Consider the following 13,688-nt stretch of genomic DNA (forward strand, 5'->3'; position numbering starts at 1 on the left):
TTTTACACTGGCAATACTGAAGTGCCTATAAGAACATCCAATAGTCAAAGGTTAATGAAATACAAATGGTATAGAGGGAAATAGTCCTATAATTCCTATAATAACTACAACCTAAAACTTCTTACCTGGGAATATTGAAGACTCCTGTTAAAAGGAACCACCATCTTTCATATGTTCTCATGTTCTGAGTAAGGAACTTAAATGTTAGCTTTCTTACATAGCACATATTGCACCTTTACCTTCTTCTCCAACACTTTGTTTTTGCATTATTTAAACCAAATTGAACATGTTTCATTATTTACTTGAGGATAAATTGATTTTATTGATGTATTATATTAAGTTAAAATAAAAGTGTTTCATTCAGTAGTGTTGTAATTGTAGTTATTACAAATAAATAAATACATTAAAAAAACTTGTCCGATTAATCGGTATTGGCTTTTTCTGGTCCTCCAATAATCAGTATCAGTATCGGCGTTGAAAAATCATAATCGGTCGACCTCATCTATATATATTTATGTGTGTGTGTGTGATTGTATGTGTACGTACATAGATACATACATACATGCACAGTTGAAGTTGGAAGTTCACATACACTTAGGCTGGGGTCATTAAAACTAGTTTTTCAACCACTCCACAAATTTCTTGTGACCAAACTATAGTTTTGGCATGTCTGTTAGGACATCTACTTTTTGCATGACACAATTTTCCAACAATTGTTTACAGACAGATTTATTTTGCTTATAATTCACTGTATCACAATTCCAGTGGGTCAGAAGTTAACATACACTAAGTTGACTGTGCCTTTAAACAGCTTGGACAATTCCAGAAAATTATGTCATGGATTTAGAAGCTCCTGATAGGCTAATTCACATCATTTGAGTCAATTGGAGGTATACCTTCAAATGCAGTGCCTCTTTGCTTGATATCATTGTAAAATCAAAAGAAATCAGCAAAGACCTCAGAAAATAAATTGTAGACCTCCACAAGTCTGGATCATCCTTGGGAGTAATTTGCAAATGCCTCTGAAGGTACCACACATTTTCTATGGGATTGAGGTCAGGGCTTTGTGATGGCCACTCCAATACCTTGACTTTGTTGTCCTTAAGCCATTTTTCCACAACTTTGGAAGTATGCTCGGGGTCATAGTCCATTTGGAAGACCCATTTGCGACCAATTTTCTTTCCTCATGATGCCATCTATTTTGTCAAGTGCACCAGTCCTTTCTGCAGCAAAGCACCCCCACAACATGATGCTGCCACCCCCGTGCTTCACGGTTGGGAGGGTGTTCTTCGGCTTGCAAGCCTCCCCCTTTTTCCTCGAAACATAACGATGGTCATTATGGCCAAACAATTCTATTTTTGTTTCATCAGACGGACATTTCTCAAAAAAGTACGATCGTTGTCCTCTTGTGCAGTTGCAAACCATAGTCTGGCTTTTTTTATGGCGGTTTTGGAGCAGTGGCTTCTTCCTTGCTGAGCGGCCTTTCAGGTTATGTCGATATAGGACACATTTTACTGTGGATATGGATACTTTTGTACCTGTTTCCTCCAGCATCTTCACAAGATCCTTTGCTGTTGTTCTGGGATTTGATTTTCACATTTCACACCAAAGTACGTTCATCTCTAGGAGACCGAATGCGTCTCCTTCCTGAGAGGTATGATGGCTGCATTTGTACAGATGAACTTGGTACCTTCAGGCGTTTGGAAATTGCTGCCAAGGATGAACCAGACTTTTTTTCTGAGGTCTTGGCTGATTTCTTTAGATTTTTCTATAATGTCAAGCAAAGAGGCACTGAGTTTAAAGGTAGGCCTTGAAATACATCCACAGGTACACCTCCAATTGACTCAAATTATTTAAATTAGCCTAGCAGAAGCTTCTAAAGCCATGACATAATTTTCTGGAATTTTCCAAGCTGTTTAAAGGCACAGTCAACTTAGCACAGTACACGCTAACCAGGTCGACAGGTGCACGGTGTTTCCTCCGACACATAGGTGCGGCTGGCTTCCGGGTTGGATACTCGCTGTGTTAAGAAGCAGTGCGGCTTGGTTGGGTTGTGTTTCGGAGGACGCATGGCTTTCGACCTTCGTCTCTCCCGAGCCCGTACGTGAGTTGTAGCGATGAGACAAGATAGTAACTACTAACAATTGGATACTACGAAATTGGGGAGAAAAAGGGGGTAAAATAAATAACAAATCTGTTGCCAAAAAAATTGTTAACGGAATGTCTGCAATTGAATTGGCTACAATGGGAAATCATAGTTGTCACAAACAACAATAGTATGCCAGTGAAAGGGAGAACAGTAGCAGGCGACCCAACCCAACCCAACTTCAGCTGATACATTTCTTTTGTCAAAGCAAGAGTGTGAAAAGTCTGGATAACCTCTCTCTTCTCTATCTCTAATTAATGCAACCTCTCCTAGCTCTTATGACACCTACCCTCTCATTCAATTTTTTATTTGGTCAGTCCGCACTGGCCTCGATTTCAACGTCCACAGACGTCATTTCTTGGTCCGGACCAGTCTTGATTTCAGCTTCCACAGACATCTGGACCGGCCCAAACATAGACGTCCACGATTAGTTCAGATTTGGTCCGGACACTTATGTTTCATAAGTTTGGACAGCACAGTACAGTAAATAAAAGTAGAATATAGTACAGTAAGATACAGTACATTACACTTGTGTACTGTGCTATATTCTACTGTACTGAACTATAATTACTGTTCTGTGCTATACTCCATAGCTCTACTGTGCTGTACTTTGATGTCCAAACTTGTGAAAAATAGACGTCTATGATTGGTTCAGATTTGGTCTTGTTTGGTGGTGGAGCTCATTAAAATAATAGCCAGTGTGTAGAGAAATAAATATGCAAAGGATGATATTGCACCTTTGTGTATGGATTTACTATTTATGCATTTCTGTGTAGCATAGATCAAGGACCCATGATGAAATTCTGTTACCGGGTGTAAATTTACTTCACTTAATGTATACAGTTCAATAACCAAAATAAATGTATTTTTACTCCGTGTCATGTCATAGCTGACATTGCATTCTTTCTGCAGACATATTTGAATCTTAATTTGGAGCGGATTTTTGTGACCACGTTTTCCAAGTGTTTGGAAAACGTGGTCACAAACTGAGGGAGATTTAACTGAAATTCTGTTACCAAACTTTGCATCTGCACAGTTCTTTCAGTAAATTATACTCAGTGTGTAAATTGTTAAAAGTAGTCCTTGTGCATAGAGTTGTGTGGTTTGTTAAACTTTTAAATCAACGGTTTTCGTTTGGCATACATTTTAAGTAAAAAATATAAGTCTCAGCACAATTTCATTATCGTGGATTTGCCCCTATTAGGAAAAAAGACCACATTGACAAATGACTCCCCGTAAGATTTTTTGATCCAAAATAGACATTGACCATCTGTTTGTTTCAAATGGAACAGGGACCTAAATGTGCTACTTATTCTGTTCTCACTAAAACCCATTGCAGTGAGGGTTTCTGAATTGGCTCAGTCTTGTCTGGAGTTGGACCCCATTGTTCTCTAACACTGTTCTAATGGTCTATTTTTCACTGTCTGTGTCTTAGATGTACCTCACCGTGTACCTCAGCAACAATGACCAGCATTTCACAGAGGTGCCCGTTACCCCGGAAACCCTGTGTCGTGATGTGGTGGAGCTGTGCAAGGAGCCGGGGGAGGGAGAATGCTTCCTAGCTGAAATGTGGCGAGGCTCAGGTGAGTTTCAGAATGGTTCTGACTCAGTCTTCTCAATTTTATGCCTTTTAAACTTGTCGTAAAGTGACAACTAGTTAAGGATCAAGTTGTTGGACAGTTAAAAGATACAGTAAAGTAGGAGAGGTGCTAGAAGGGCATGGGCCAGATTCAAACCCATGCCAACACCGTAGTCATGTGTGAGGCTGTGGTATCACTGCTAGACCAACCAGGACACTTCCTGGCTAACTTTTGATGTCAGTGTTTACTCTAGGTTGATGTTATGCTGGGCTACACTCATCAAAGTGCTGAACTGAATGAAGCCAATCGAAGGCCTGAGTTTTCAGTGGTGGGTAGGAGGAACCCCAAAAAATCTTGTTCAATGTCAACTTTGGCCCAGTTCCATTTCACTCCCTAGCCCCTACAACTTTGGTGTTTACTAATCTTAAAGGTGACGTAATAGGTGAAAGCAGTATCACTATCCCGTCAGATGTGAATACCTGAAGGGTAAAGGTTGGGGGTAAGAGGCAAGGGACCAAAATGGAACCGTGCCTTGGACTCAAGAACCGCTTACTCAGGCATATTTCTTTGTCACACCAGAGCGCGCCATTGGTGACGGAGAGCGAATGCTGGACGTGCTCCAGCGTTGGGGACACCAGAGGGGGGAGGTGCGCTTCCTCCTGCGCCATGACCGGGCACCCTGCAGAGAGTCAGGTGAGAGCCACAAACACACATTTATCGATGCCCATCCCCCACCAGTACCCTGGATGGTAAATAGTGTGGTAACTGAATGTGTCAAGCGTAGCCTGAAAAATGGGAAAGCCTGGGTAGGCAGCTGTGTTTACTGGCCGTTATGTGTGTGGTGTACACAATGTTCTATTCCATTACAGTTGAGCCAAAGTCAATACAGCCAGCTACTATTCTAACTGGCAGACACACTTCCTAGTCCCCATTGTTGGGATGACGAATTTCAATACAATTGAATTGGATTTTACTTTTTTTTCTCCAAATCAAATGAAATAATTTAGCTTTGTATATGGATTAGAATAACTGTCACGTGAAGTAAAATCCCCCCCAAAAAATGAGTGATTGTATATCTTCATGTTATTTGATGATGCATGCGGTTCTGACCATGGCACAGTGCCAAGCATTCTAAACATCGCTGAGATAATTAAAATCGCCATGATGTTTTGCGGCTGCTGGGAACATAGTTATTTAACAGGGTACACTCTAATTTTCTGTCTTGCCTGCATTCTCTCAGGCCCAAAGGTAACCCAAGATTTTTCTGACTGTGCCTGCGTCCCAAATGGCCAATGGGCCCTGGTCACTGTGTAGTACACAATAAGGAATAGGATGCCATTCATGATGCAGCCTGTGTGTGGTGGTGATGATATGCCACGGGCACTGTCCGTTTTTGAACACACCCCCATATGATGTACAATATTTAACACTTTAACACACTTTAAAGGTGCTACACAGGATTTGTACTTTATTTTTGCATTGTAATTTCAGATAATGTACATAATATATCTGCAGTAATAGTGTAATGACAGTGTTTCACAGTATTACTTACTGCCAGTGTTGTGATTGGCTGTGATATTCGCCTATTGATTTCTCCTGCCAGGCCGGCATCTGTTGCCAAAATGGGAAAGGTGTTTTGTTTTTGTGGCTGTGTTTAGGGGAAATCAGGTCAAGTGGCCAATGTAGAAATTACTCTGTCATTTCCTGGGTGCTAAAATGTTACACTTTTCACTAAATTTCAGTTTATGTGAGAAAGCAAACAATGAATAGCGTAGGGAATCATTGTAAAGTCCAAATCGCTGTGAAATATATGTCCAATTTTTCTAAAAAAAAAAATTTAAGTAGTTTTTACTGATGTTTGAATGTGGTGGACCAAAACCGAAAGTAAAAGGTTCAAGCGCGAGTCTCCGCCATGTTACGGGGAAATGGGATGCGGGTGAGGGGGTATTTGTTTTGAATGCAGCCTAGTCCTGTTGCAATTCACCTAGCTTCCACATGTGTAAGCACCTTTAAACAACTCCACCTTGTAGTCTTAGGTACTGTAGCATGTTAACACCCTCTCAGCTGGGGTGTATTCATTACGGAAACCGTTTACCGTTTAAGAACCAAACGGAAGCAAACAGCAAAACATGTCTATATTGGACAAATTCAGGTAGGTCCCTCTCCGTTTTGTTCCATTTGCTTCCGTTTAAGAAACATTTTGCAACAGTATCTGTGTAATGAATACGCCCATGTTAATGGCTAAAGTGAGCCCATAGGGAACAGTACACTTTTCTTTCATTGCTGTGTTTTTAGTTTTGTGCTTGTAATTTCTTCTGCGAATATCCGCATTATGTTTTCATGAGACGATTAGCCAAGGACATGTTCTTTTCAATGGTATCACTATGTAATGCACCCTCATAACTTAGTCCTTTATGCAACTTGAAAACAACAGAAAACCATGTCTTTCTTTACCCAAGGCTCTCTGGTCATTTGAGAACCTTGTGTAGTTCCATGTGTTTGGGTTTCTAGTTGTTTGGAACGGCCCCATACGCAGGACAAATCCATATTGCGCAACAGAACAGTGCAAGGGATATCACAGCACAAGGCTTTATTATTTGTATTTAGGACACGATTGTAGTCAATTACAACTAGTCTGGCTAGGCTCCCTGTTTAGCTTGTGCCGTTATTACCATATAAGGTGTAGAATTTGGGTTGTGTAACTAATAAGCCTGAGTTGTGACCCCCAAAGAGCTTATTAAAGCAATCAGCCTTTTTGGGTTACCCATATAAGGAGTTCGCTAAACAGCATTGCATAACTGTCAGACACTGGCACGGGAAGAGCAACTGTGTGGAAGAGGCCTGGTTCTTTTGGCTGCTCCACCAGTTATTACACAATGAGCAGTTCTCCAACTCATGCTTTTCCTTTTCATCCCGTATCCTCAAGAGTATGACCCCTATTAATGGCGCAGTGCTCGGGTCTTGTGTTGGTTTTCCGGTCATGTTTGTTCCAACTTTGGTCATAAACAGACTGTAATACACAAACAAATTGGAGCCCCCTTTTAACAGAGATACCTCCAAATGTGTAATTTTCCCCAAATAGCAATTAGCTTCTTGCCTCTTTATACTTCCCATGATCAGTTGTGAAGCAAATGCACGTCCCTCTCCAACAGTTAGATATAAACACACACACTCACAAGGCCGCTGTATTTTGTCTTGTATAGGTGGATCAAGGGTTTCCGATCCCTCCGCTAAAAGGAACATGGTCAAGGTGCCTGTGGACCGATGCATGGAGAATGGGGTGAGTGCAAAAACGGTACTACAGTAAAAGGAAGGAAGATAGAAGCCGATGGTTAAATGGTATGGTGTGACACATTATTTGTCATTATTGACCCCCCACCCCCCCAGGTGGCACCACCTTGCATGGACATCACCCTCTCGGAGCTGCAGGAGTTGGCGTCACGGCAACAGCAGCAGATCAATTCGCAGCAGCAGCTCCTGGCCTCAAAGGTAGGGCAAGACATTGGCCATGTTGGAGAGCATGATACGCTGTGGGTAAATTGTGACTGACCGACTTGGCTAGTAGAAGTAGTTATTTATGGTGCAAGGGGATTTGTACATCAGTGCAGTCAATGTCAAACAAGCCCATTGAGTCATTTGGCAGAGAAGTACAGCCACTAAATAAAGGTCAAGACATCTAATTCTTCACCTTGTCTCATGCCTAGGCCAGCATGAGGCAGATGGGCCTGTAAGGGCAGGGCTCTAGATGAGACAATGTCCAATAAAAAAAGTTGTTATTTCCCTTTCTTATTAGCTTGACATAGACATCCAGTTGAATAGGCCTGCTCTAGAGTCTGGTTCCTGTCAAGGTTTCTTCCTAGACAGTTTTACTTCGCACGGTCTCCTCTGCCTTCTCTTTATTAAGTTCAATTAATAAAGACAATTATTTTTCTTTAAAGACAAGGGAAGGGCTGTGTGTTCTCCTACACTGAGTTAGAAGGTTACAAAGGCTACAGTAAAGGATGCTAACCTCCCACCATCACCAGTAACAGGGAAGGTTAGCATTGGACATTTTAGTCATTAAGCAGACCCTCTTATCCAGAGAGGGGGGAATTATCTTTGTGCTTCTAACATTCTCTCATCATTATTCATTCTTCATTTATGATTAATTCATAATCATGGCACCATCCATGTGAATATAGAAGTGTTCAGAAACATCTTCTATTCTCACATGTATTTAGTTACTATTGGGCAAGACATGATACAAAAAACACCCAAAACAAGAGTTTGTATAGTCACAAACTTGAAATAGTCATTGTGTGCCAGGGATATGGGACCAAATACTACTACTTTGACTACTTTTAATACACCATGTGGCTATTATTAAAAACTTTAATCTGAAAATGTTTTCTTGTTTGGTCGGCTAGGAGCAACGTCTGCTCTACCTGAAGCTGCAGGAGCAGCAGCAGCAGGCGTCAGAGCATGAGAGACTACTGCAGCTTCGTGAGAACGCTGAGAACCAGGAGACCAAGCTGCGGCGGGTGCGGGCCCTCAAGGGTCAAGTGGAGCAGAAACGCCTTAGCAACAGCAAACTGGGTCAGTGCCAAGGGGAGAGTGAGGAGTCAAGACACTCGATGAATAGGGGTTTGGGGAAGGAGCTGAGTATAGGGCTTTCTGGGTTTTCTGTTTTTTTCCCTACTTGACACACTTGATATTTCTTTTAGCTGATTGGCTTAAGCCTACAGTGTACAACCAGCTAACTACTTTTGGTTCAAAAGAAGATTCCAGGTTTAGGTATCCAGAATATTATTTTGTCCAGTTATCTGTGTTCTGAGAATGTACACCTGACGGTTATGGGAACCTGAAGGTGGAATGTTAGCTAAAACATTTCTCAAATGTTTTTCTTTTTTTATCTACCATACCAGACATTCACAGAACATGTTTAGGTTTATGATCAAATATTGACGTTAACGGAACATTCGATTTTGGTTTGACCGAACACATCATTAGCATTCTCTAAATGTTACTTTTCAAATTTGACTAATGTGCATGTCTGTGCTTGCGTGTGTTTGTTGATTTGCGTGTGTGTATGTGCCTGGCTGTATAGTGGAGGAGATAGAGCAGATGAACGGGCTGTTTCAGAGTAAGCAGTGCGAGCTCCTGGTGGCCGTCTCGAGAGTGGAGGAGCTGAGCAGGCAGCTGGAGACCCTGAAAAGCGTCAAGATGGAGCCCTCTCATGACGGCCCGAGCTCCGCCGGCGAGCTGGAGCGTCTTTACAAGGAGCTGCAGGTAAGAGAACATCAGATTTGTCTGCTTCCACAGAAGTTTCTTTTTGTGGCATTTACAGGTAGACTCTGCAAAATAACATCATAACCACAGCACTGATGTTGGGTGATTAGGCCTGGTTCACAGTCGGCATTCCAATTCCCAAAGGTGTTCGATGGGGTTGAGGTCATGGCTCTGGGCAGGCCAGTCAAGTTCTTCCATACCGATCTCGACAAACCATTTCTGTATGGCCCTCGCATTGTGCATGGGGGCATTGTCAATCTGAAACAGGAAATGGCCTTCCCCAAACTGTTGCTACAAAGTTGGTAGCACAGAATTGTCTAGATTGTCATTGTATGCAGTAGCTTTAAGATTTCCCTTCACTGGAACTAAGGGGCCTAGTCGGAAACATGAAAAAGAGCCCCAGACCATTATTCTTCCTCCAACAGACTTTACAGTTGGCACTATGCATTCAGGCAGGTATTGTTCTCCTGGCATCTGCCAAACCCAGATTCGTTGGTCGGAACGCCAGATGTTGAAGCGTGATTCATCACTCCAGAGAACGCGTTTCCACTGCTCCAGATACCAGTGGTGGCAAGCTTTACACCACTCCAGCCAACACTTGGCATTGCGCATGGTGATCTTAAGCTTGTGTGCAGCTGCTCGGCAATGGAAACCAATTTCATGAAGCTTCCAACAAACAGTTATTGTGCTGACGTTGCTTCCAGAGACAGTTTGTAACTTGGTAGTGAGTGTTGCAACCAAGGACAGACGATTTTTATGCATGGCTGTGTGCTCAATTTTATCCACCTGTCAGCAACCGGTGTGGCCTAAATAGCCGAATCCACTAATTTGAAGGGGTGTCCACATACTTTTGTGTGTATATATAGTGTATACCCCCAGAACAGAACTGCTGGCTCTGAAGTTTTCTTTTCACACGGTCCTTTTCAGCACGGTTCCAACAACTATGGTGGATATGTAACCAGGCATACTCAGGAGAGATTGGTTTGGCTCGGCTTAGTTGGGCTCAGTAGTGGGAAAATCGCTATACACACATAAAGCTGACTCTAGCTCTTTCTCCCTTCTCCCCCCGATTTTAAGCTGAGGAATAAGCTGAACCAGGACCAGAGTGCCAAGCTGCAACAGCAGCGTGAGAGCCTGAGCAAGCGCAACCTGGAGGTGGCCACCATGGACAAGCGAGTGGCCGAACTCCGCGAACGCCTGTGGAAGAAGAAGGCAGCGCTACAGCAGAAGGCGAACTTGCCCGTGAGTCAAGTCGAGTTTCAAAAGCTTTATTGTTCCCTTAGGGCAGTGTACATCAGACCACATCAGCCCCACATTTCTTGGAACTAAGCTTAGGAATGGGGCCAGGGAAATGTATCACCACTCCAATTCATAGACGGTGCTATGGATGCAAGACCTCGCTGTCCATGAGATAAATGTGATGTGTGCAGGAGTAATATTTTACTCCTGCATCCCTACATAAGGGATGGGCAACTTTGATGGGGGTGGGGGCCACAGAAAATCGGTACTTATCACGAGGGTCCACAGAGGCTCAAGGGTCTGACTACCCACATCCATACTTTTGGGGGCACGAAGTGACATTTTGTTGTTGTCCCCCCCCACACCATTCAAGTAAAACATTTTAGCAGCCCCCTCTTGACAGCAGCGACAGCAGATAGTTGAGACCCGACTGAGTTCCTAAAAACATTTATTATTCTATTTTGTATTTTTTTTCAATGGAAATTGATCCGCGGGCCGCCAGTTGCCCATCCCTGGCCTACATAGGGTGACATAAAATATAAGGCTCATAATAAGATATTATAAAGGCTCATACATGCTAATAACAACTAACAAAGTGTCATACCTGCTAACTTTAGATAATGTGTTACCCAAACATTCTCTCCAGGTCCCCACAAAGAGCCAGGCCCTGCAGCCATGTGGCCCTTCCAGGGTGGCGGCCGTGGGCCCTTACATCCTGTCCTCCACTGCGGCCCCAGGGCCTCCGGTGCCCAGCCGACAGGAGCTGCTGATCAAGCCTGCCTACCCCGACGGCACCACCACCTTACCCATGCCAGACTCCTCCATGAAGGCCCCTCCTAGACTGCTTAAACCCTACTCAGGTAAGAATGTTGTTTTTCTTTATGGATGATTTTACTTTGTGTGTGTTCAATTGTGATTGTATGTGTGCGCTTGTGGCTGTGTTAGTGTGCATGTGTGTAACTGTGTAGTAGTAGATTGTGTATATCTGCCTTTGCAATTCAAGTGCTCTTTCCATGTGTTAACACTTCTCCCAGCTCTGACAGGTTTTCAGTCATCCAAGATGTCTCAGCTGTCCGACTGGTCCAGCTCCAGAGCAGAGTCCAGCGGCAGTCATCATGGCATATCCTCTACTCTGCCTCGCATGTCCAGCCTCTCCTCAAAGGGCTCAGGTAACCATCTTCCCTCGACTTGGCTCGGAAACAAGGTTGGGGTCAGTTCCACTGCATGAATTAACAAATCCTAATAGAAATTTGTGCAATTTTGAATTAATGAAGGGAATTCTTGTTAAGGCCATATTATTTCATTCATTTAGAAATTAATGTCAGGTCACCCCCTGAGATGTAGTAGTGTTTTATTAAACTGATGCTGGGAATATATTCAAAATAAAGACTGCCTCCAGGCTACAGTGATTGTGATGTGTATATGGTTCTGACCATCTTGATTATGTTTGGTGGACATCATATGGTTTGGATAATGTTCTAATAATGTTATGTAATTTGGTTTTAATAATGTAAATGTCATATGGTTCACATAATGTTCTGATGTGATTTCCTCTGTGGTTGCAGGAGACGCCGAGACCCTCAAGGGCCAAAAGGGGCGTCACATTTCTATGTTTGACGCCCCGGCTCCCGTCCACTCACAGAACAATCAGAGCAGCGAGGACCTCTTGAGGGATACCCAGGTACTGCACTGATTTTCAGATGCATTTTAGGAACGTTCATACAGTATACTTAAAAGATGCTCCCTTGCTATGTTCCTCCCTACCCGACTTCCATCCTTCCTAGAAATGATCACAGACCCACAGAGAATGTGGTCAGAGATATAGATTATTCTGCTTTCCATTTTTAGCTTTTCCATAAATGCCCGATTAGCCAATGAAGCAGCTTCAATGTATTTTTGATATACAGGGTTGTTTTTTGGTTGGAGCGTTGTACTTGCAACACCATTTGTAGGTTTGATTCCCTCATGGCCCACATACTGGATTTGTGTTTGAACAGTTGCATTGGATAAAACCATCTGTTAACTGACATTGTTGCAGTTATATTATTATGCATTTAATTTTCATCATACTATGTATGTTACGGTCTTCTTGACTTGATAGGCAGGTGGCAAGGCTCTCGGCAAGGTGCCACCTCCTATCCCTACCAAGCCCCCGACCTTCGGCAAACCGCCCTACAGCACGGGCACCTTCCCGGGCAAGGCAAAACCGTCCGCCTCCCTCCATCTGTGTGCACCTCCGCCCATCCACAGCCACACCCTGCCTCTGCCACCCAAACAGGAGGCTCCTCCGGCGGCTACGGTGCGCCCCTTCACCCCGGATCCTCCAGAGTCCACAGCGGCAGTGCCTGTCCTCCAGAAGCCACAGACAGTGGCTGCCTCCTCCATCTACTCCATGTACACCCAACAGCCCAGGACAGGCGGGGGCACTCTGACACGCACGCAGCCCAGAGGTGATAGAAGGAGCCATGGTCTACTGTTGTGTCTTGGCTACTCCTGTGACTCCTGGATCTTTACCATGTTACTAAACTGAGTAATTTGTTAAAATCATTCTGCATTTTCTGTTATTGTTTTGGAAAATACCTGCCTTAAATTTCCCTACTCAACAACCTTAAACTCTTTTAAAAGATGTTATTGTGTTAGCATGCTAGATTGACCATTCACTCTCTCTCTGATAGTGTATGGAAAACCAGTCATCTCAGGCAGTGGGGGGCAGCAGTCGCTCCTCCAGGACTCCACCTATTTGGGGGCCGGCGATTTCGAGGTGGACCAGGGGGGTCCCGGCCTGGCGTCTCTGGCACCTGAGAACCAGTGTGGCCAGGAGACGGAGACGGAGCGGGCCCCTCGTCCCCTCAGCCCCACCAAGCTCCTCCCCTTCATCTCGCACCCTCACCGGCACCCCAGCGACGCTGACCTGGAAGCCCTGCGCCGTCGGCTGCACCATGCCCCGCGACCCCTCAAGAAGCGCAGCTCCATCACAGAGCCTGAGGGCCCAGCGGGGCCCAACATCCAGAAGCTTCTCTACCAGAAGACCACACTGGCCGCCATGGAGACTGTTGTGGCGTCTCCATACGAGGGTGAAGGTGGAGGAACATGGAAGGAGGGGGCCAGTGCCGGTGGAGCCCCAGACTGCACTGGTACGTCCCAAGTTTTCACCGCTGCAGCGTCCCTCGCTGAGACCGAGGAAGATGCACAGGTGCCCCCCCACTCGCCCATCCCAGAGCCCTCTTCCTTCTCCAGCCACACCATGCCCCCGTCGCTGGAGGAAGAGGAGCCAGATCCCTGCCACCCGCCCCCCCATCAGCCAGAAGCCTACTTGGAGGAGTACCCGCCCTACCCGCCCCCTCCATACCCCAGCGAAGGGGAGCAGGACCTGGGGGAGGACACCCTCAACATGAAGGCTCCGGAGGTCACAGGACAGGTCACTCTGCCTCCGGTATGTAGCCACACCAAATACC

The 13,688-nt window shown here is 44.6% G+C and overlaps 1 protein-coding gene across 1 annotated transcript in view; it reads left to right on the plus strand.

Moving 5' to 3' along the window:
• The window catches only part of tp53bp2b (tumor protein p53 binding protein, 2b), a 47,133-nt gene that overhangs the window by 17,087 nt on the left and 16,358 nt on the right, over window positions 1-13,688 (plus strand). Inside the window, exons 2-13 of the mRNA XM_024396700.2 lie at window positions 3,582-3,729; window positions 4,306-4,419; window positions 6,930-7,006; window positions 7,114-7,215; window positions 8,133-8,301; window positions 8,813-8,994; window positions 10,072-10,236; window positions 10,880-11,093; window positions 11,268-11,402; window positions 11,799-11,914; window positions 12,335-12,683; window positions 12,909-13,666. Coding sequence (XP_024252468.1) covers window positions 3,582-3,729; window positions 4,306-4,419; window positions 6,930-7,006; window positions 7,114-7,215; window positions 8,133-8,301; window positions 8,813-8,994; window positions 10,072-10,236; window positions 10,880-11,093; window positions 11,268-11,402; window positions 11,799-11,914; window positions 12,335-12,683; window positions 12,909-13,666 — 2,529 coding nt within the window. The remainder of the gene's footprint in view (window positions 1-3,581; window positions 3,730-4,305; window positions 4,420-6,929; window positions 7,007-7,113; window positions 7,216-8,132; window positions 8,302-8,812; window positions 8,995-10,071; window positions 10,237-10,879; window positions 11,094-11,267; window positions 11,403-11,798; window positions 11,915-12,334; window positions 12,684-12,908; window positions 13,667-13,688) is intronic.

Source organism: Oncorhynchus tshawytscha, linkage group LG32 (genome assembly GCF_018296145.1).
Source record: "Oncorhynchus tshawytscha isolate Ot180627B linkage group LG32, Otsh_v2.0, whole genome shotgun sequence".
In the NCBI taxonomy this organism is placed as follows: Eukaryota; Metazoa; Chordata; class Actinopteri; order Salmoniformes; family Salmonidae; genus Oncorhynchus; species Oncorhynchus tshawytscha.